This window comes from Polypterus senegalus, chromosome 8 (genome assembly GCF_016835505.1).
Source record: "Polypterus senegalus isolate Bchr_013 chromosome 8, ASM1683550v1, whole genome shotgun sequence".
Classification (NCBI taxonomy): domain Eukaryota; kingdom Metazoa; phylum Chordata; class Cladistia; order Polypteriformes; family Polypteridae; genus Polypterus; species Polypterus senegalus.
Window position 1 is genome coordinate 74,731,959 of NC_053161.1, and position 24,358 is coordinate 74,756,316.

Consider the following 24,358-nt stretch of genomic DNA (forward strand, 5'->3'; position numbering starts at 1 on the left):
AATATGACAAGGCAGGCAGGTGTCCATTGTACATAATGTAACTCTTTCTCCACTTCCTATGATAGCTTGCTTTCATGCGAGTGACATGCATAGGAAAGTGACACTATAATGATGATCCCAAATTTTTTCTGACCGTCCTGAATAAACTTGCAACCTTCCACAAAAAATTTCAGCAAACAATGACAGGAGGGGAGTGAAGCATCACAAGTGACATTCTCGTTGAAATAAACACAAAATTCTGCCTTTTCTAAAGAAACATGTCCTCAGACAACCAATGGAAAGAAATGCTTTTAGTTAACATTACATTTCTCCAAAGCTGAGATTTAAAATCAGGAGAAAATATAAGACATGCTAACTCCTATTTGAAGCTCAGAAGGCAATGACATCACGACTTATTTTGGAGTTAAAGTAATGGATTAGAGTGACACTTTACGGCTATTCAGGAACAAACGGTAAATGATAACATACAAGGATGCATCAGACAAAACTGTAGTTCTGCTTAGCATACACATGCAATATTTTGGTTTAGCCACTAAGATTAGAGGGAGGAACTTCTACTGTGAGAATCTTCCAAAGAAAAAAAAAAGCAGCATAACATCATTTCCTTTGGGGTGATTTTCACTGTGAATATTTAAAAGCAAACAAAGCTATGTTTGTTACTGCTGTCTTTGTAGCATCCTACATATCATCTCTTAAAAATGAATTCTGGAATAGCATATCCTTCCCATCATCATTAGTGCTGATCAAAAATCTAGAGTTTGTATGTTCGTGATCAATATATACTGTAGACTATTCTTTTGATTTTCTTGTTAAATTATTTTGCAACAATTACCTCACAAAAAACACTTTTTGATTTGAATAGTTATATGAGACACTGAACTTTTGCCTGATTGGAGGCTATTTCTGTAATAAACTGAAAGCCCTGTTGTGACATGTTCATCGCTGCAAAGTAAGCATTTACTTATAAATTTAAAAAATAATGTTTTCTTTCCCATTAATTTGTTTTATTGAGACATTGTATAGCAGTAAAATATTTTCCCAATCTTAACCACCCTTAAATACAGTAAAGTTTAATCAAAAGAAAATCATTTTCTAAGAATGAAAACAACAGTGAAGTAGAATTTTTAACTTAACCACAAATTAATTATCCTGAAGCCAGAGACAGATTAGTATGACAATTGGGTTTTGGGGGGAGGATCAAAACAGCAAGTTTATACTGAAGTGTGTTTAAAATGATTTTGTGCATCTCAGTTTGTGACTGCCAGACAAGGCTTTGGCACTATGTTATTTCTTCTTTTAACAGTACGCCTCTGCTCTTTCAGACTGTCAGATCTGGCAGCAGATAGTAAAAAAAGTGAGCATTTGCAACTTAGTATGTCTAGTGAACAGCAAAATTGACTTCCCCAGCAACCACCACATTCCAATATAAACCAAAACAGAAAGCTTTGCCTTCTCCAAGTGTCTGTTTATTGTCAATTTTAGGTCATCCTGATAGATAAGCAATACAGGTTAAAATAGAGAAACTTAAATATATTGAGAAAGAGATGTACATGATATACACATCTATGTTCAATTGATTAATTTTGCATTATGTTTACATGAAGTCTTGAAGGGTATGTTTATGTTCATCATGTCTTTTCATTAACATAAATACTAAATGCAATATTACTAATATAGCATGGCAATACAATAAAACTCTTAAGCACTGCAACAGAGAAATAATGCTTGAAGCATTTTAAAATTTAGTTTCTCATTTATAATTGGCCAAAAAGAACTCAAGTGTGATGCACTCAGTGGTGGTTTGACAAAACACTGGCTCTTTGATTAACAGTTATATGCATGATTAATAACAACCAGCATCAAGTACATTTTAACCATTGGAACATTGCTCTGCTTCACCTAAGCCTCTGAGAAATTAACTGGCTGGACTGCTTAAGCACCACACAAACTAGTTAAATAGCCTTTTAGAATACGAAACCAGTAAATCTATAATACTGTAGTATGTTACATATTTAATCCTAGTTTTTTCACTCAATACCTAGACCTAAGAGAGGGGAAAAAGAAGCTCTTTGTTTTCCACACTGGCAAAATTGCACACTATGCATTAAAAAAAATCCCAAAAAACTAAACTATTAATGTGTGTGTGTGTGTGTGTCTGTGTATATGTATTTTAGAGCTGCAACTAATGATTATTTTGGTAGTCGACTAATTGTTCAATTTTTTTTTCGATTAGTCACGATTATTTCATGCCTGACTATTTTGATGCCTGAGACCTGTGGTTGCACATCCTGTTCTGGGTTCCAGTGCATGTGTTACCTCATCTGCTCACGTCTATCTACCTGTGAATGTCACCCTGATGTCTCTGCATTAATACGATTAAAATTAATAATAACTCAAATTAAAATAACAACCAGTGAAACATATGAATTTGAAAATAATCAAATGTTTTTATATTAGTGTAACCATCAGAATAAAAAAGAAATACATTAAACAATACAAACTAAAGTGCACATAGTCTTTAAACACAAAAAGTGCATTTAACTTAACCAAAAATGGCCACTGGTGTGTCTTAAAAGTCCAAAAGTTTAAATAAAGCTTCAATTCAAATAAAAAAAACAATAATGTGCAGTTTATAAAAGATTCAGTTCATATATTCCTGATTGCAGTGCAGGAACATGAGCATTTCGACGTGCTCTGGTGTGAGCTGCTGAGAAGAGACACTCAGAGGGAGTGCAGGAAGCAGGAATACACAAGAATGATTTTGCAGACAGAAAAAGATGTTTTAATCATAACACTCTGAAAGAAAAACGTTGTAGTTTATCACATCGTATGCTATATTATGCCAAAATAAAAAAAATAACTGACTAAAATATGTAACAACGTAATTACTGCCAGCACACTGGAGCCGAGAATATTAGGAAAAGTACATTTGTACAACCAGCTAGAGTCAGTTTCCAGTGCAATTTAGAAGCACACCGAAGCCGCGCATATGCGGCGACATACAGTATATTCGGCAACGTACATTCAGTGAACTCTGCAACTGGCTAAAGTTGTTTCTCAGTGCAGTTTCTCAGAGCTGATCAGTCAGTGCCGCATATTCGTTGAGCAGCCAGCTCACGATCACTGCCGGCCCTGGCAGAACTGCAGTAACACTGTCTCTGGGATTCAGCCGCTGCACTAGACAAGCCTGCAATCATCAGCCTTTACCCCTGTGTGTTTGAATGCAGCCAGTTCAAGCGCAGTTGGCTCGATGATATACTAAATTTCGTCAATGACTTCAGTTGCATATTGAACATATAGTAATAGATTGTTGCAGTGTTTTTTTTTTTTTTATATAGTTTTTACAGTTCATTTGCAGTAAGTAAAATGATCAGTGTTGCATGAAAAAATTCTTTGTGAATTGTGATGTTTACTTAAAATGTGCAGCTAAAAAGAACTTGGCGTCCAGGGGGGTATTTTCCATATGCCGCTTAAATCACCCGAGATCAGATGCCTCATCTTGGATGAGTTAATGCCGGTGAAACTCATCCAGGGAAAAGTCAGTTTTTCCAAACGCAGCGGTGTAGTAGATTAGTCTAGCTGGATCTAAACATCCGAGATGATAGCACACGCCTACGCTGATTGAAAAGCCCATATATATCAAGTCTAGAAAACATGATCAGCAAGTCTCTGATAGGCTGCAACAAAATGACGAAAGAACGAGCGCATTTTTTCACACAAGTGGAGCAGGACCTTTTACTCTAAGGATTTAATATGCACAAGGGGTATATGCCTCCTCAGAACCAGTGGCAGGATGAAGTGGTCACTTCATTTCAGGTAAAGGATGGTCATTGCATATATTTGTCCTCATTGTGTGCCATAGGTATGTTCCATATACTGTAGCCCTCTTTTTTGTTGGGTCAGTTGCAGGGAATGTCATATCCCTAGAACCTGTGTCTGACCAACGAGATATTGACGAAGGTCAAATATTTGATGAAGACACTGTGTCTGATTATTCATCAAAAGGAGAGGTAAATTTCCAAATAATGTTTGAACAAACTCCACTCTGATCAGTCCCATGTGCCCCAATCCCATTTGGAAATCCTGGGTAATGAGAATGTTAGGCTGATTGTGAGATTCTTTATGGAACTGTGGGTGTTTTCACCTGTGCATTACCTACCTGCAATGGCATGAAATGCCTCTTTTAGTGTCTGCACACGCAGGTGTCCAGGAAACACTATCAAAACCCAAAGGAAATACTTCAGAGCCAAACAGACTTTACGAATTGCCTGGCAAACTGCACTTTTAGATAGATTTTCCGCATCGCCTACAGTATAAAAAAAAGTGCCACTTGCAAAAAACCTTAAAGCAATGCATACTGTCTGTGTGGTTGTGAGAGCATGACTTCGCCTAGTTTGACTTCGAATATAAGGTGCTAACAAATCTTTGAGGTACAATATTCCCCCTCGGCTAAAGCATTATCTTTCGAAAAGAATTTCCTCCGGGGGCAATAAAGGATCTTGCAGATCGCGTAAAACCCTCTCAATATGAAATTCTCTTCTTATAATTTGCGCACCAATATCAATTGGTCGCTCATTTATAAATGGTGAGGCCATGACTGAATGAATTCCATACACGGACACTGATTAAGTGTTTGAACTAATCCTTGTTTACATAGAACTTGGAGGATTTGGATGTGCTGCTTTAACAACTGTAATAACACTTTTTTATATTTATATATACACACACACACACATATATACAGTACATACATACACACACACACACACACACACACTGTAAATATGTTTACATTATAAAATACACACATTTGGGTTATGTAGGGACACCCATAACAACTAATAATTACTATGCTTTAAAGTGAGAGGAGGAGATAATCCAGCTAGCCAAGTGTTTGGCCTTTATTATCAGGTACTACTCACTGGACTCACTGATCACACCTGCAACACATTAAGAAATATTGCTATAGGCATTTATGCAAGATGGTCTTACATTATGGCCTTATTTGTTTTTATGGAAAGTTAGATAATGTATACAAAAAAATACTATTTACATGCATATGAACAGACAGTTATATACAGTATGCACTGAACTATTTCAGAAGTAAAATTCACTGCACAGATATTAATTTTAAAAAATTATTTTTGCAGGGTGGCTTGATATCCACTAATAAAGTTTGTCAAAGAAAAACATGTCTGCACTATTTTATCAAGCTTTAAACTGTACCTATATCAAAGAAGAGAACATTATCAAAAATAAAAAAAAAATCATTTGAATTATTTTTCAGGAAAAATTGTAGTTGCCAGTCAAGATAGTGTATCTTAGCATTAGTTAAACACTTAAGGTAGAGTTAATCAAATAAGCCTGGCTCTTAAAGTATTTTATTTACAGCTTACACTTAGAAATTATAATCTGACAGTATAATACCCTTTTACCACATGTAAACATTTTCCAGAATTTTGTATATCTGGTATTGCCCTTACATTCTGACACACAACAATTCCTCATACTTTAGTTATATTTTATTTATCTTTTTCAGGTATTGTGTTTTATACTATTTGGTTCAGCAAATGTATTTTATGTTCACAATTTCAGAACAGCCATAAAAATTTTGCATGTTGTGCATGTACTATAATTAGAACAGTAGGGGGGGATATGTATAACATGAAACACACAAAAGCTGAAATCAGTGCAAGCTCCTAATCAGTTCTAAAAGCAAAAGACGACTTTATGAAACCCAATGAATCCATTTAAGGTTAATAAAGCTATGGTAAATGGGGTTAGGAAAAGAATGGATGAATTGAATCAATGCACCAATTTAGAAAATATTAGTTCAAGCTATCTGATTCTTCTGGTTATTTAAAAATTTTTTTAGTAGTAATTAAAAGTAAATGAATTATAGTCTATGACTGTTAAAGAATACAGCATACCATATATATCTAACTGACCTGAAGCTCTCTTATTTTGCATTTTATTCTTTAACTACACTGCATGAACATGTTAAAAAGACTGCTATATATCTGCATTGTGAAAGTGTGGCCACTAATCAATTCTGCAGAGCATTCAGATATCTGGAATGTATATGATGCAGCTGTTCCATAAATGCTTGCCAGTGCTCGTCATGTAATCACTTAAGTTATACAGTATTTGGTCCGGTTTTCACGTCCCCAGTATACTCTTATTTCAGCCTGACATCAGAAAGGTATCTGCTGCATCATTCAGGTATGAAAGATGTACTGTATATGTTCCTTTCTTTTTGCTTATGTTGAAGTTGTTGTGTCATGTTCATTTACTCTTTGGGCTTCACTAATATAAAGAAAACAGAAAGCCTCAGGTTTTTGTTTTTTTTTTTTAAAATGGTGATTTCATGACATTGTAACCTTTACATAAAATGAAAAACTCTGCATATATACACTTCTGTATATAGAAATACACTTATAGTAATTGTCTGATCTAGGTCCTAAACATAATCTTTGTGTGCTTAAATGCGTCTTTGTTCGGTAAAAAGCTCAGCCCTTTTTTCTACATCAGGATTAAACATGCCTTCATATTCCTCTGAGACACAGTAGCCAATTCTCTTTTCAGCAGCAATTGTGCTGCTAAATAAGCCAAACTGCTACCCTTTCAGGCAGGTAAGAAATCTGCCTCTAGGTCCTTATCTTCAACGTGATGCTTATTCAGAATTGCCTGAAGGCAGCAATCAAACTCATGAACCTGTAAATTATATGCCTCTATACTAATAGATACACTATTAGTCTAATAAGAGGATATCAATCCCCCAAGAAAAAGAAAATAGGCCTGATTCAAGAGTGCATTTAGGGTCACATGCAAAGCAACACTGTTTTACCCATTATCATCTGTACAGCAAGATATGTTCAACAGTCAAAACATTAGGCAAAGATTCATTTCGGAAAGGTTTATCAACTTTTCATATAGCATATAATGAGTAATAAGTTCTAATTAACAGAAATATACTCACCCCAGGTAATGTTTTAATATTATGCAGGGCATTCTGAGCCTCAAGCGCAGCTTTTCTTGTATAAAATGTTACAAAACAGCAGCCTGAAAACAGACAAAAAAAGAACAATGATATTGTGTAATTAACACAAGATTATAATTAGTTTCTTATGAGATTACAACTGGAATCAAATATGGTAATATTTATTGGTGCTTACTGAAACCCATTAATGCGTTTTTCATGCAGGCCAAATTTATCTAAACAACACTCGGAACTGCACCATCCAACAGTTTCAGAATCCCACGTTTTTTTTCTTATTTTATATGACAAAGTGCAGAAGTCTCCTTATACCATAGTATAGTAAGGAATTGATCAGCACTACTGGAGCTAATAAGCTGACACACCATTACAAAACATGATATGACTGCAGACTGACATTTGTACTATCTTAAAACCAATTATTTGTGTGGACATTCTTGGAAATCTAACTAATTTACTGTATTTTATAACAATCAACAACTGTTTTTGTTACAAGTTCACATATAATAAAATTAGTGCATAAAACATTTACAGAAAGAAAGCAGATAGCCGTACATGACTCCTTAGCAGCCTGCCTTTTTGAAAAAACAAATAATCTGTCCAATTACCAGGATTAAATTATATGCCAGGGTGGAGAGTGTTGTCAGTGGGGGGAAAAAAAAATCTGATCATCTCCTGCTTTCCGGAAATATTAAATCAATTATTCAAATGACCAAAAACCATACTTGAATATGATATAGTTTTAGGCCAACACAAACACACTTAATGTTAATATCATCAGAGAAAAATCTCACAGGTCTGTTTTTTTTTCCTTAGGCATGCCTTTCTTTCTGAGCAAAAACAGTTACAGAACTCCTAAAAACAGGTACGTTGAGAACTGAGGTCCCACCAAGCCTTGGGAAAAAAAACTAATCTATGGGGCACAGATTGCAAGACTACCAGGCTTCATTCAAATGAGTCATCTACGGCTATGGTTCTCAGTCCTGGGAGTCCATGAAACTGCAGATCATCATCCAGACCAAATTCCTCTGATATTGGACTTCTATCTTAATTTATTAAGCTGCTCTTTTCCATTCTCTGTCAGTCCAGAAATTAGACAAGTTACACTGAATTTGTTGGAAACAAGATTTTTTCTTGTTAGATTGGTAGAATTTTGTTTTTGCTTTTTGGCATTTTGCACTTTTTTTAAATTTCTAGTTATTTATTTATTATATACTACTAAACACACATGTGCACCTGAAATTGTTGTTCCTTATGGCCATTTCACATTAAACTATTTTTTCAGCCATTTTCATTTGTAGCCTTCAATTACATGATCTTAACGAGTTGGAGGAAGTGCTACCTGGAAGGCACGTCATGTAATGTGACACGCCCAGTGGCTCACTCCAACTAGACCATGACTTACTCCAACAAAATTCCTTAAGTCATAGGGCGGACTCTGTGTGCTTAAGAGCTGAAAACCAATGAATGACTGCATATCTGGAAGTAAAATTTATATACAGTAATCCCTCCTCGATCGCGGGGTTTGCGTTCCAGAACCCCCCGCGAAAGATGAAAATCCGCAAAGTACAAACCATATGTTTGTATGGTTATTTTTATATATTTTAAGCCCTTAGAAACTCTCCCACACTGTTAACATTATTAGAGCCCTCTAGACATTAAATAACACATTTTAGTCAAAAGTTTAAACTGTCCTCCATGACAAGACAGAGATGACAGTTTTTTCTCACAATTAAAAGAATGCAAATAGATCTTCTCTTTAGGAGCAGAGAATTTCAGAGGGAGAGAGAGAGCTCGCGCTCGCAAAGAAAAGCAAACAATCAAAAAATCAATACTTGTGCTTTTAAGTTTGCCTTTAGCCTCTCTGCTCACATCTCCTCTGTCAGGCGCAGAGAACGTCAGAGAGAGAGAGAGCGAGCGAGATTAAAGCAAACAATCCAAAAATCAATAAGTGTGTTTTTGGAAGCACCGTGATAAAGCGGCATTTCTTAGAGGTGCATTCGTATCCACTAGGCAAACAGCTTCTGTGCAAGCAGCCCCTCTGCTCACAGCCCCTCCGTCAGGCGCAGAGAATGTCAGAGAGGGTGAGAGAGAGGCAGAGACAAGCAAACAATCAAGTTCCGCGCGGGAAGCATATCTTATAGCATTGAGGAGTTTTATTTAATATGTAATACATGTTCTGATTTGGTAGCTTCTAAGCCATCCGCCAATAGTGTCCCTTGTATGAAATCAACAGGGCAAACAAACTGAGGAAGCAAGTACCATAAATTAAAAGACCCATTGTCCGCAGAAATCCGCGAACCAGCGAAAAATCCGTCACATGTATTTAGATATGCTTACATTTAAAATCCGCGATAGAGTGAAGCCGCGAAAGTCGAAGCGCGATATAGCGAGGGATTACTGTAGTGCAGCAATAACAAGTAAGGAATGAAGGTGTTTTGGACCACACAAACAGAAGAGAAGCTCATCTTGGGGATGCCTGATGTTTTAAATAGCACAAAGAATAGGGGGGAAAAAAAGAAAAACAAAAAACAAAACACAACAGACTGTGGCTGTACTTGCTAAACTGGATATACTCAGCTTTATTTGACGTATAAATTGACATTAGCAAGCTTAGCAAATGCAGTCATTGAGTCTTACACATCCAATAACTACCAGTTGTGTATTGCAAAATCAGTTTTAGTATTCAGCTTTGTTTACTCTGTTTTCTGCTGCACTTGTTACTAATTGTCACTGGAAAGAAGAGAATAAAACCCAAAGAAAACTAATAAAATAAGACAACAACAAAACAGTTAAGTTTTAAGACAGGGTGAAAAGTGCAAACATTTCTTTTCTTATAAATGTAAATCTCACATTTTGTTTCACATGCAAAATAATAGAAGGGAAAAAAAAGTCAGCTAATTACATAATGAGATTAGTTAAAAATAAAGTGTTTCAGAAAAGTGTGTTTGGTTTTCATGTCCACAAAATATTAAGAAATTGGCTAAATATCAGAAACAAACAGGGTTGGGGTTAACGCACTAACAGTAATGCATGTTTCACAGTCAAATGACTTTTTAAAGTAACGAGTAACACAATACTTATTTTATTAATAAAAAAACAAATTTGCTCTGTAATGCTACCATTTACTTTAAGTAAAACATCTTGTCAGCAGCACTGTAAGTTAATCATGGCATTGCTTAAAACCTTGCTTTTAACAGGTGGAAGTATTCACATTATCTTGACTTAAAATAAGGAGCACTAAAAGCTGCATAATAAAATTGGCCCTAGGCACACAAGTTCCAATTTTTCTTAATTCAAACACTGCTAGTGTCACCTTTGTAGGAAGATTAGAAACAATTCAGTAATACGTAGGCATGAGACAACTTACACTTATCCCATAACACAATTCATATTGCAAATTTAGGCTACACAATACAATACTCTCAATTATATGAAATCTTTATAAAAGAAATATGTTTAGTTTTAATTATTATTAAACATTCATTGTCTGGAAAAACTAAAGATATGTAACAAATTACATGTCAAATGTAAGTCGTCTTTGAATTATTATATTACAAATAATAATTGTAATATTATTAGATGACTGGAGTTTCTTTCTCTTGAACATGCAATACACAGTTGTCCATGAGTAAAACATTCCTGCATTAGATCAGCTTTTCCTTGATTTTTGCTGATGGGCATTGAAAAACCATTGTTTTACAGGAAAGTGTATTCTTTTGAATTGAAAAGGGTAGTTAGTTTTAATAATGTGAAATTTGTGGAATATTATTAATGTATTTGATTTTCATTTATTTACTCTATTCACTCAAGTATAGTACTTTAAAGTTTACAGATGTGAGTATATATGCAAAGCAACGCTTTAAGTGGATGTACACAAATGCTAGAACCCTGTTTGTTAAACTGATGTATTAACATGAACAGCAAGAAGAATGGAGCTTTAAATGAAGTGTTGCAACACAATTTCTGTGGCTTCCCCATTAGAAACTCCAGTACCACTATCTTAGAACGATATATCTCCCTTGGAATGTTCCATCATCGCAATCAAAGAGCGATGATGATCCTCAATTGGTTTTCTGTACTTAGACCAGAGGCTGGGGGTCACCGGAGAAGAAGGGATAACCAAGATGAGAGTCAGTACATATGTAGGAATGTCTGTAGTCAACAATAAAGCTTTGCTTCTTCCTTGACCTTAAAATGAATTTTCTCTTTAAATTTTACAATAAGATCCCCCCTTTTTTCCTATCCAGGACACCACCCAATCTTCAGTCATCCATCCAACCTCCTGGTTACTGGTGCTATTCGCGTGGCCAATTAATCACTTCTGCTGCATCCACACACCTGTTGGCCAATTTTCTTTTTTCATTACTGTCACCAACTTTCAATCTAATCCGTTAAGGTATTATGAGATTTTGAAGTATTTAGTTTTTCTAGGGCCCTTTGATATCCCTAAATATTGATATATTGCAATGTCCTTTCTTAATGGATACCTATGGACCTTAATGCCCAAAAGGCTACAAATTAAATCCTGTCAAATTTTTGCTTTTTGACTAAATGAGTAATACGTTTTTGGTGGTGAGTGATTTAGTCACTCAGTTTTACAATATGTAGATTATAATGTTGTATTTCCTTTTAAGAAAAATGAAAATAACATTCTGCATGAAGTCAAGAACACTTTGTTGTGACAATATCCCCTACAGCTGGAAATACTCACTGAGCGGGACAGAAGTACAGCATTATTAAACCAGAAAAGCAACATTGGGAATTTGGCTTTTTTCCACCCTTTGTCATGCTAGAGGACTGCTGTTCAGAGAAATACAAGAGACACTGCAGAATAGTTCCAGCTTGCTGTAAAGTCCTATTTCTGAATCAGTATTAGAAAACAGTGTATTAATGTCTGAAGCACTCATTCTTACATCTGTACTTTGTGACCGCTGCAGTAACTACAGATTGCTGCTCTCCCAGCAGTGTTTGAGTATTTTGTGAGAACTATTAAAATACAAAGTGAAATCTGTGCTTCACCAGATCTTAAAATAGTTTGAGTTGAAAACAAGCATATGGATGCAACGGTACTTTCATGAAACAACACTGTAATTCAGTGTGTATGTGTGTGTGAGAGAGAGAGAGAAACACTTAAGTTGCATTCCCAGCACACTTTCATGGACAGCATTTTTGCTGTGTGCTAAGAATTTTCACCTTCGTATGAATATACAGAAGGTGAATAACGGTTCTGTCAAAGTGTAGTTGGTCTGTCATGTTTAGGAAATCCATTCCCGGACGGGTTTATCCATTCCCGGGAATGACACAGTGCACGGGCATCTCACATGTGAATGGTTTTAGAACGACGACACTTATTTTTAATAAAACTACTGCAATATGTTGACACCAATAAAAGACTAACCTTATCTACAAGCAGTTCATGCTGTCATATACGTACATGTATCTAGTTCAGGGGTGCCCACACTTTTTCAGCTTACGAGCTACTTTTAAAATGACCAGGTCGAAATGATCTACATACATTAAAAAATTTTATATATATATATATATATACACACACAGTAATCCGTCCTCGATCGTGGGGGTTGCGTTCCAGAACCCCCCGCGATAGGTGAAAATCCGTGAAGTAGAAACCATATGTTCGTATGGTTATTTTTATATATTTTAAGCCCTTATAAACTCTCCCACACTGTTAACATTATTAGAGCCCTCTAGACATGAAGTAACACCCTTTAGTCAAAAGTTTAAACTGTGCTCCATAACAAGACAGAGATGACAGTTCTTTCTCACAATTAAAAAAATGCAAACATATCTTCCTCTTCAAAGAATGCGTGTCAGGAGCAGAAAATGTCAGAGAGAGAGAGAGAGCGAGAGAAAAGCAAACAATCAAAAAATCAATACGTGCTATTGGGCTTTTAAGTATGCCGAAGCACCACGATAAAGCAGCATTTTTTAGAGGAGCATCCCTATCCACTAGGCAAACAGCCTCTCTGCTCACACCCCCTTCGTCAGGCGCAGAGAACGTCAGAGAGAGTGAGAGAGACAGACAGAGAAAAGCAAACAATCAAGCACTGCGCGGGAAGCATATTGTATATCATTGAGGAGTTTTATTTAATACGTAATACATGATCTGATTAGGAAGCTTCTAAGCCATCCGCCAATAGCTTCCCTTGTATGAAATCAAGTGGGCAAACAAACCGAGGAAGCATGTACCATAAATTAAAAGACCCATTGTCCGCAGAAATCCGCGAATCAGAGAAAAATCTGTGATATATATTTAGATATGCTTACATTTAACATCGGCGATGGAGTGAAGCCGCGAAAGTCAAAGCGCAATATAGCATGGGATCACTGTATATTTTTTATATATGTATATATATATATATATATTGCATAGTTTTACTAACAAATAATGCAAAGAGTACGCGACACGCGTTTCGTCCTTTAAATTGCGCCGGCACCACGGCGTGTGGTTCCGTTTATTTGACAGCATGTAGATTGGGGTAATTACATTCATGGCATTCATAGGCTGAATCACAATCTGATTGTATGGATGCATGTGGGATGACTAGTGTGTTAGAAGAAAAGAGATCTCAGACTGGCCGCCCTGTATGTCAATCAAGAGGCAAATGCCATAGGGAGGATATGATAGACTAATCTTTAAAAAAAATGTATCTGAATGCAACGCGATCTACCTGATCAGATACTGATACACTTGTTGTAAACAACGCCCGTGCTTGCATTGCTCTGAAACACTGCCATTTCAGCTTTTACTGATGCAGTTTCTTGTCATCATTTTGTGATGGCAAGTTTCCTGGCACAAATAATGCGGATGCAACAGACTGACGCATTGCAATTTCAAGTTGCTGTTCAAAGCTGTTGTCTGACAGAAGTCAATGAAGTCTGCCCTGTCCCGGCATTCGTGAGATGCCGAATGCAGACTCTTTCCAGTCCACTGTGCTCAGTCTTAGTCGGAGCCAGAAGACTGACGACTGCTGCTGGTTGACTGAATCAATCTGCAAAACACTACACTGTGGGCCAAAAAAAAGTGCCACTTAATTATTTTCAACTATAACTCTGTTATTTCTTGATCTATTTTTACAATTTTACACACTGTATATGCAAGCTTGGCCATTCCCGGTTTCCCGGGAATTTGGGAATGAAAAATGCCCGGGAATCCCTAGTCATGTTATAACTTAACTAGCTGTGCTATCCATCTAAGGCAGGCTGGTATCTAAATAAACAATGCAGACCTCAGCGAATTCAGCATTAATGTTTGCAGTGTACCATCTATGGAATGTATTTTGCAATAAATGCTGTAATAAAAATGAATTGCAGTTTTCATTCCAACATATGGCGCATCGCAAACACTAGCACTGCTTTTATGAATCCCTATAACAAATAGCATAAAATACCTGTAGAGACAAAGCAAACAGACAGATACAGACACTCATAGAGACACTTTTTATTAAAGTGGATTAGCTCATTTACCATCTGTTCAACGTATTCATCATTAATGTTGGCAGTGCACCATCTTTTGGAATTTATTTTGTAATATATGTAGTAAAACAACTACTGCATTTTGAATTCTAACAGATGGCACAAAACTAACCCAGTGCTTTTAGAAATCACATACCAAATGGATATAACAGACAAAGCAACAGGACAAACAAATCCATTTATTAAAGTGGAGTTTAGTTATTCAACCAGATTTTTAAATTACCTGCTTTCAATGAAAATACATTTTAATTTGCTTTTGTGCTTCATTTTAATCATTAGAGACACAATACAATGCCACATTTCATACTTTTACTATTTTGTAGTGCAAAATTCAGTACAACAAAATGTTGTCTAATGCTTAGCAAAATGTAATACTAGTTCTAAACAGGGCATTATTTTCAAATAAAGAAAGGAACCAGTTCAAAATATTGAGGTTAAAAAAGACACAAATGGACAATATTTATTGATTGTCATATACTGGTACTATACCACCACTATACTGGTGAAATATATAGGTGTTTTTTTTTTCTTTTACAATGCTTTATTAAATGGAAAAAAACAAATTTTTTACTAACATTAAAATATAACAAGTTTGAAAATGCAAGCATTGTGTAACATTTAGCTGCATTCAGAAACTAATTGTTTGAAAAGGAAGAACATTTTAATATTTTTGTTTATTTACTTCAACAAAGACACACCATATATTTATTAGATTTTTTTCAAATATGATTCAAATACCATTTATACAATGTAATTCTGTATATTTTTAATAGCAATTTACAATATTGGGCAGTTAAAAACCAAGCCCAAATAAGCTTGTGGTGATTGAAACAGCATTCAAAAATAACCGATTCCAACTAAAGTGATGTATAAATTGCATTTTTGTAATATTGTAAGTTGTTGGTTGTGGACAGGGGATACACAAACCAGTGTGTTTCTTCGTGCCGGTCCGATAAATGGGGAGGGTTACGTCAGGAAGGACATCCGGTGTAAAATTATGCTAAATTAATTTGCGGACAACAATACAAATTTCCGTACCAGATTGGTCGAGCCCCGGGTTAACAACAACCGCTACCAGTACTATTAGCCAACAGGGTGCTGGCGGAAATTGGGCTACTGTTGGCCGAAGAAGAAGAAGAAAAGGGGGGAGACGTGTCCGGAAAAATATGGAAGAAGATGATCTGCTGTGGCAACCCCTAACGAGAGTAGCCAAAAGAGGAAGTTGGTTGTGGATGGTTTATGGCTAATTGTGATTCAAATTTATAAATACAGCGGTAGCTCGGTATACGTCCTTAATCCGCTCCAGATCCTTTGACTAATACCAAACAGGATGTATACCAAACTAATGTTTTCCATAAGAAATAAAGGGAAAATGATTAATCTGTTCCCATGAAAAAAAATCGTATTGTTATTGGCATATTATACATTGATGGGGTTGTATAAAATAATTTAAACACTGCTTAATACTAAAATACATATATACAAAAGCAATTAGATGAAATAAATGAAAATTTAACCTCACTTTACTTTATAATAACATGTTTGTTTTTCACAATCGTAGATACCGTCATTCTTGGCAAACGGTATGCCAACAGCCTTGTCCCGGATACGCATGTCACCTTCATATTTTTCAACAATCAATTCAAATTTATGTGAAAAAACACAAAATCACGTTGCGACGATGCGGGTTTGCTGTATGCTCCCATCTGTTGTCGGGGAGCCCTTGAACCCTACACCGTCGGTAATGTGCCTCACTGCTAGGCTCATCGATAACAACAAAGCAAGGGGATGGTAAAAAAGTGCAAAGTACTTTTATTAAAACAATCAAGTTGTTCAAATTAAAGTGCAGTCTCCAAAGTTCCAATAAATAACCCAAAAAATCAGAAGTGAAACGTGGAGGTTAAAAATACAGTAATAGAAAAAAGTCTTCTTAAAAACGAGATTAAAACAGAGCAGGAAGCATTCTTTAATAATAAAAAAAACAAAAAAAAAAAACCAAGAAGCAGCCCGGTGCCTTTTTACCTGGCGGGCCCCCTGCTTCCCAACAGGGGAGTCGCCCTACTTGCAGCTGACCTTCACTCTGCCTACTTCAGCTACTTCCTGCGCGTGCTATTGCGCGCACGCAACCTCCCGTCCCGTGTTTCTTCTTCCTCCCCTTCTAGCCGATTCGCGCTTCTATTTATCAAGATAAGCGGCCCCAGGAACAATCACGAATGAGGATGGTCTCTCACCTGTGCACTTAGGTGAGAAACGCCCACATCACGAATCGCCCTGAGAACCCTTCAGCCACATAACCACCACGCCCCCTCCCTGAGCCGCGAGCGTGGTGATTATTTATTTTAAAGCTGGCCTTTGACAGGAGCTGTGGACCCGCTATACCACACATGTGAAAATTCACAAGAGAGTTATAGCTCGGGTTGTTCACTGAATGCTAGCAAATGGCGTACCGACTCTCATGGGCAGTCGTGGCTTTGTCTCGAGAGGTAAATAAGGGTAGCGCGCGGTGTTCTAGCATGCGAGTCGTATTCCAAACAAAGATCGTATACCACGCAAAATTTTTCGTGTCCAAACAGGACGTATACCAAGTTACCGCTGTATATTCTTTTGGAAAGTATCACACAATGGAGAAGTAAAAGTACTGTATGTTGAAGTCGCAAGCTTAAACTGCTGGCTGCAAAGGACCATACAAATCATGGTGTCAGAGAAACACTGAATTATTATAATCTGTAGATAATGTTGGAGCATGTTTTTAGTATATCATTAATGCACAGTACTGTTTATTAGATGAATGCAAAATAGCTTATGAAGATACACTTAGAGAACCACCTTCCTCTTTCATCCTTTTTTTAGATAAGCGACATTTGCTTCACTTGCTTATATTTTTTTACTCTATTTGTTATGAAGATCATTTAACTTATTAAGTGCAATTTCAAACACAATTTGGTTTGACAGAGGTTCAAAATAAGTTGCTGACTTCAGATTCTCAATTTTAAGGTACATGATTTTAAAACTTCACAAAATGTTTTAAATGTTACTCTTTTAGATTTAAAAGGTGTGTACAGAGTTCTCCAAGATATCACAAGGAAAAACAGAATTTTCCTGACAAATTTCCTTGAAGAATGAATGTACTAGATTTCAATAAAATTAGTCCACAGGGAGCGAAGTTATTGAGGGAAAGACTGACATAACAATGTCAGCAGGGGATTTTTGTACTACAGACAACATGAATAAATGTGAATGGGTTTTCAGCACACACACTATATTATTCATATATTTGTGTTTCTGTGTGTATTATATATGCATGCGTTTGTGCTTCTTTTTTTTATTCCATTTTGATCAAAATGATGACAATTGTATGTGCCATAACAGCTAATGATATAGCATGTACATTAACTCTCTCTTCTGTTTAGCATAAACTGAACATGGGTAACTTCTTAAGACATCTATTTTGAACAAAGGACTAATACTAGTGTTATCTGAAAAATGTGAGCACGTTGCTAATCTGCACTTAAGAGTCTACCTCATTTCAAATGGTTAGATTAAGTTGGGATGGGTTTTAATAATTTATTATTTATCATTTTTAAGCACAACCTTTGTTAGCCCATGACAGTAAGCAAAGTGCCTTTGAAAGCAGGTGGCAGCTTAAAGAACAGATTGTAGCACCACACACAAATCATCATTCATCAGCAGCAACACATCTGGAAGAAAAGGGAAACAGGCTAGCGTTAAGAGTAGGACTTTTTTGTGGTTATTTGTTTTCTTTGCAGTGTTTACAATCATTAGTGGCAGTGACAACTGGATGCAGAAAAGGGCAGTGTCTTTCTGGTACGCTTTCTTTTACAGAGCTGGACAGAGTGCTGCAAAGGCTCCAAGAAGTGGCAGTACTCATGTCATCTAAGCAGTGGAGCTGTCAGGAGGGAGGGAGGGAGAGAGATAGAGACTGGAGGTGGATGGAGAAAGAAGGCCTAAAGCACAACGGCATTGTTAGACGGGCTAGGTGCCCTGGGAGCTGCAAGGAAGTCATTAGCAGCAACAGTTTGGATCAGGGATGTGACAGGCTGTGTTTCAGAAAGGGTCAGAGGCAGCAGCATCCAGAGATTGGCAAGAAGCCCTTGGAAACCAGGAGGCTATGCACATTGCAGTTCTCATGTACGTGGTAGATTAAAGTTGTAGCCTGTTGTATCCTCAATGTCTCCTGTTGTCCTCATAAAGACTGAAAGAGAGGGTAGGAAGGATGAAAAGGATTTTAACTTTATATAGGAATTGTTTATTTCCAAAAACACCGATTTTAAAGCACACATTTTACCACATCTTTTTATCTGAATGCAGTGTTTTTGCACTTTTCATTTTCTGTTACTAATAAACTGCCATGATCCTGATTTTAAAATATCTTGTGTCCTACCTACCGGTCGTACCTCACTCACTATTGGTTCATCCCAGTCATGACTAAAGATGAGCTGGGTTCAAGATGCCAAGGCTGCTGGCAACCTGGGCATAATATTTACAAGCTGAGACTTTCCACTGATGTATTCAAATTTACAAAAGTAAATGGTATCAAATGCATCATTTCACCTACTGTATAATGAAACATGTTAATACTGCTATCAAAAATATTTTATCTAAGTTTATGGCAGACATTTAGCCAATTACAGCACAGTTAAATGTATCCAGTTATCCTGTTTAAAATTATTCATCTTTTTAGCAGTATTTTACAAAATTATTTTTTATGCAGTTCTGCAGGTCACATAAGATGATAAACACAGACAGGGGATTTAAACTACGCAGTGATGTTGTATTTGGCGGCAAGAACTCTATTTTTACGCCTTGGTAGGACAGATCCAAGGGATGACCTCCAGCATTGTCCAGAAGTAAAAGTACTTTGAACTCCAGCCCTTTCTCTGCCAGGTAGATCTTTACCTCCGGGATGAAACATTGGTGAAACCACTCCGACGTTAGGCGTTTCATAATCCAGGCCTTCAGCGATATACAGTATATTTACATATGCTTACATATAAAATCTGCTATAGAGTGAAGCTGCGAAAGTTGAAGCGCGATATAGCAAGGGATTACTTTATACAGTGCATCCGGAAAGTATTCACAGTGCATCACTTTTTCCACATTTTGTTATGTTGCAGCCTTATTCCAAAATGGATTAAATTCATTTTTTCCTCAGAATTCTAAACACAATACCCCATAATGACAATGTGAAAAAAGTTTACTTGAGATTTTTGCAAATTTAATAAAAATAAAAAAATTGAGAAAGCACATGTACAAAGTATTCACAGCCTTTGCCATGAAGCTCAAAATTGTTTCTGTTTCTCCTGATCATCCTTGAGATGTTTCTGCAGCTTAATTGGAGTCCACCTGTTATAAATTCAGTTGATTGGACATGATTTGGAAAGGCACACACCTGTCTATATAAGGTCCCACAGTTGACAGTTCATGTCAGAGCACAAACCAAGCATGAAGTCAAAGGAATTGTCTGAGACAGGTTTGTCTCGAGGCACAAATCTGGGGAAGGTTACAGAAAAATTTCTGCTGCTTTGAAGGTCCCAATGAGCACAGTGGCCTCCATCATCCGTAAGTGGAAGATGTTCGAAACCACCAGGACTCTTCCTAGAGCTGGCCAGCCATCTAAACTGAGCGATCGGGGGAGAAGGGCCTTAAGTCAGGGAGGTGACCAAGAACCCGATGGTTACTCTGTCAGAGCTCCAGAAGTCCTCTGTGGAGAGAGGAGAACCTTCCAGAAGGACAACCATCTCTGCAGCAATCCACCAATCAGGCTTGTATAGTAGAGTGGCCAGACGGAGGCCACTGCTTAGTAAAAGCCACATGGCAGCCCGGCTGGAGTTTGCCAAAAGGCACCTGAAGGACTCTCAGACCATGAGAAACAAAATTCTCTGGTCTGATGAGACAAAGATTGAACTCTTTGGTGTGAATGCCAGGCGTCACGCTTGGAGGTAACCAGGCACCTCTCATTACCAGGCCAATACCATCCCTACATTGAAGCACGGTGGTGGCAGCACCATGCTGTGGGGATGTTTTTCAGCGGAAGGAGCTGGGGGACTAGTCAGGATAAAGGGAAAGATGACTGCAGCAATGTACAAAGACATCCTGGATGAAAACCTGCTCCAGAGCACTCTTGACCTCCTTTCAGCAGGTCAACAATCCTAAGCACACAGCCAAGATATCAAAGGAGTGGCTTCAGGACAACTCTGTGAATGTCCTCGAGTGGCCCAGCCAGAGCCCAGACCTGAATCCGATTGAACATTTCTGGAGAGATCTTAAAATGGCTGTGCACCGACGCTTCCCATCCAACCTGATGGAGCTTGAGAGGTGCTGCAAAGAGAAATGGGTGAAACTGGCCAAGGATAGGTGTGCCAAGCTTGTCGCATCATATTCAAAAAGACTTGAGGCTGTAATTGTTGCCAAAGGTGCATCGACAAAGTATTGAGCAAAGGCTGTGAATACTTATGTACATGTGATTTCTCGGTTTTTAATAAATTTGCAAAAACCTCAAGTAAACGTTTTTCACGTTGTCATTATGGGGTGTTGTGTGTAGAATTATGAGGAAAAAAATGTATTTAATCCATTTTGGAATAAGGCTGTAACATAAAATGCTGTGAATACTTTCCGGATGCATTGTATATAGCTCTCAAACTCAGCAGTATGCAAGCAGCAGTTAAGTGATACACAAGGGGAAAGGCAATAATAAATAAAACTGGGGAAAAGTGGATCTTACAAGGACCATTGGATACACAGCGGCTGAACCAGAATCTCCGGCTGGACAATATTTTAACTCTGGTGCTCCTGATGTTAGACTCTACTGTGCCCGCACCAATTCAAATTCTCTTTCAGCTCACGTGGGGTCAGAGGTAATGCTACTTCTCACAACCCACCTCTTTGAACTGATCAATTCCAGGACTCAACAGTTGGGAACCAAATGTCAAGAATAATAGATTTTTGGAAAATAGAACGTCTTATAGGTGAGAGCTGTCTCACTACCTCATTCCAATATCTCTCTCTCTCTCTCTGGTAAACTTTCTTGGTGTACCATTATTTTCTTGAACAGTTCTTAGGAAATCAAACAAATGAAGAATAAACATTCAGAAACAAAAAATAACTAACAATTACAGCATTAATAAAATAAACATATTTGACATTTCATCTATTATATCGGGAAAGTCTGCATATTTTGTCATTCATTAAAAAATAAATAAACAGGGTGAACTTAGCAGCAAAACAACATACCATAAAGTTTTTATTCCATTTCAAGGTACACCAATGTTCTTGCATTACAAATAGGTATCACCTTTAATTGTGACTAGTAAGAGTTCAGTATTTAAAAGATCAAACAAAAATTATGGTACATCAAAAACACCTCAAATCCTGGAGATGGAATGCGAAGAAAAAAGGCTGAGAACCCCTCATCTAGAGATAGCAAACAACACTTGGCCCCATGTGTCAATACTCTATATGTGTAGTCAAGCATTTGCTTTAATGAGCCTGCTATTATCCAAAATCATGCTTTTTGACCACTGTTAGCATTAACTATGATCATTTACTGCTTCAAACCATTAGTTTTATATTACTGGAGGGCTCTAACCAGATGGTACAACATCTTTGGGGGAAGCTGGGCAAATAAATAAATAAAGTAGGTTTGGAACCTCAGCACTAGGAAGCCACCTTTCTAACAGGCTAGCCCTGCTTAGTGCTCAAGTCAACAAATGAGAATTCACATTGGCTGCATGGATTCTAAACTGAGGCAATTTTTTTCTTGAGGTTTACTTTAAAAATGTGCACTTTAAAAACTGGGTTATTCACAGAAACCTGGTTTCAACAAAGCCATGTACATCCTTATTCCGATTAGAGAGACTGAGTTAACATACATACATTTCTCAATAAGTAACCTAATTATGTGAACACGCAAACTCTCAACCAGGCTACAGTTAAGTATCTATAAAATGAACATGTCCATTTAGCGTATTTTTTGTAAACAACTCTATCCCATAAATCTTTGTTTCACACACAATCAGATTTTGATTTGAAATCAATTAATCATTCAGCCCTAGTCTCAATATTTCAGAAATCAATAAATTTATATTGATGAGCTGAACGCAAAGTGCTAAGTTCAGTAGCACAATCTCTGACAGTTTCTTCCATGCAGCATTCCTTCGGAATGTTGTGGATGTATCTTTGCAGGTGTCCTCCAGATCTAACATGAGATTTCTCACAATATGTTAAATATAGTATAGTATCTCTATATATAATACAATAATTATTATACAGAGCTTGTGCTCTGTTGTGAAGTCTGTGCTATCATGAGACATTCCTCAGGAATATTGTCCAGCCTGTAAGTACTTTATATGGTTTTATTAATGTTAGATTATTTTGCTTATTGTGAAAAGCTTTGTCAGTAATGAACAAGTATGAACTTATCAGTATTATCTACATAATTGAGAAATGAATTAAAAAAGACAATTATGCTTTAGATATGCTTTTACAAACATGTATCCCTTGTTATCATTAATTCTGTAAAGAAAACGCACGGCCTTTTCATAAGCTCAAAGTGAACAGCATTTAACGTAATGACAGCTTCACGATTGCAATTATGTTTACTGCCATTTTTTTTCAGTATGTTTATATGATGATGTACTGTTTCCCTGTACTATGTCCCTTTAAATCAATAGAAATGTGCAGAAGCATATTGTAAATCTGACAGAGGGCAAGACATTAACTGCTGGTGCACTGTCGCAACAGGCAATCAAATCGCCAGCTACGCAAACCAACGTGAAAAGCAAGGCCAAAACAAGTCTATCTATGGATTACTTCAACTTGGGATTGTTCTCCTGTTCACCGAGACAGCACTTAAACCGGAGAATCACCTCTTCTCTTAGTACAGTACAGTGTAGTCTGGTCTTGATACAATGCTAATGCAGTACTCTTAAGGTACGCTGCACCTAACTAATGATTACAATTAACTCTTCTTTTTGTGCAGTTTAATGACACTGGAGCATGTTGCCAAGGGCAAACTCCATCATTGGACTTGCACATGTAAAAAGGTGGGATTTTAAGAAACCAGGTTTCTGTCTTAATAGGGTTACTCACCTTATCCAGTTTTTGTGTGCATGTAAACACACTCACTGACCCAGAAGGCTCAGAAGAAGTTAGAGAAAGGACTGATATATCTTCACATGGAACTTACATTAATACTTTCTCCATCTTCAGTTATATGGTATGTCTTAGAGACAAATGAATAACTATTCTGACAAAGGGACAACCTGTTTTTAGCTGTTCACCCATTACAAGATGTACACGCTCTGGTAAGAAGCTAAACAGTAATGGCCACTTGTTTTAAATATAAGAACAGAGCAGCCACTGATGCCAGATCAACAAAATAGTGAAAAGTGCACAAACAGAAGATGGCATCACAATGTGGGGTTTTCACCTGCTTGTTATCACTAATGATATGATTTTTGCAGTAGTCTTATCCCTTACCAGTTTGCCAGCAGACCACTACCTGACTTCCCATTACTGTAATCTCTGGGGAATTCCTACATGACATCTTGATACATGGCTTCAATAATCTGATGCACACGATGTTTGGACTTCTGCTTCCTGGGAAGAGCACCAGAACACCACTTAGAAATTATCATAAATACAGAGCAAAAAGTGTCTGCTTTGAAGGGCATGGAGTAATTTAGATGTGCACTACTCTTCTGACTATACAGGTATTTTACTCTCCTACTCTTTTTGGTATCTGGCTGTGGCACTTGCTGCCACTGCTTTACTGGCAGGCTGCTCTCCCGCATATAGGAAAAGTCATCTTGGATAAAGGAGCATATTGGAATCATCAAACAAAAA

At 37.0% G+C, this 24,358-nt stretch overlaps 1 protein-coding gene across 1 annotated transcript in view; it reads right to left on the bottom strand.

Annotated features, from left to right (window-relative positions):
• celf2 (cugbp, Elav-like family member 2) overlaps positions 1-24,358 on the bottom strand; it is a 533,587-nt gene that overhangs the window by 149,357 nt on the left and 359,872 nt on the right. The window contains exon 4 of the mRNA XM_039761305.1: positions 6,980-7,062. Within this exon, the coding sequence (XP_039617239.1) occupies positions 6,980-7,062 (83 nt within the window). The remainder of the gene's footprint in view (positions 1-6,979; positions 7,063-24,358) is intronic.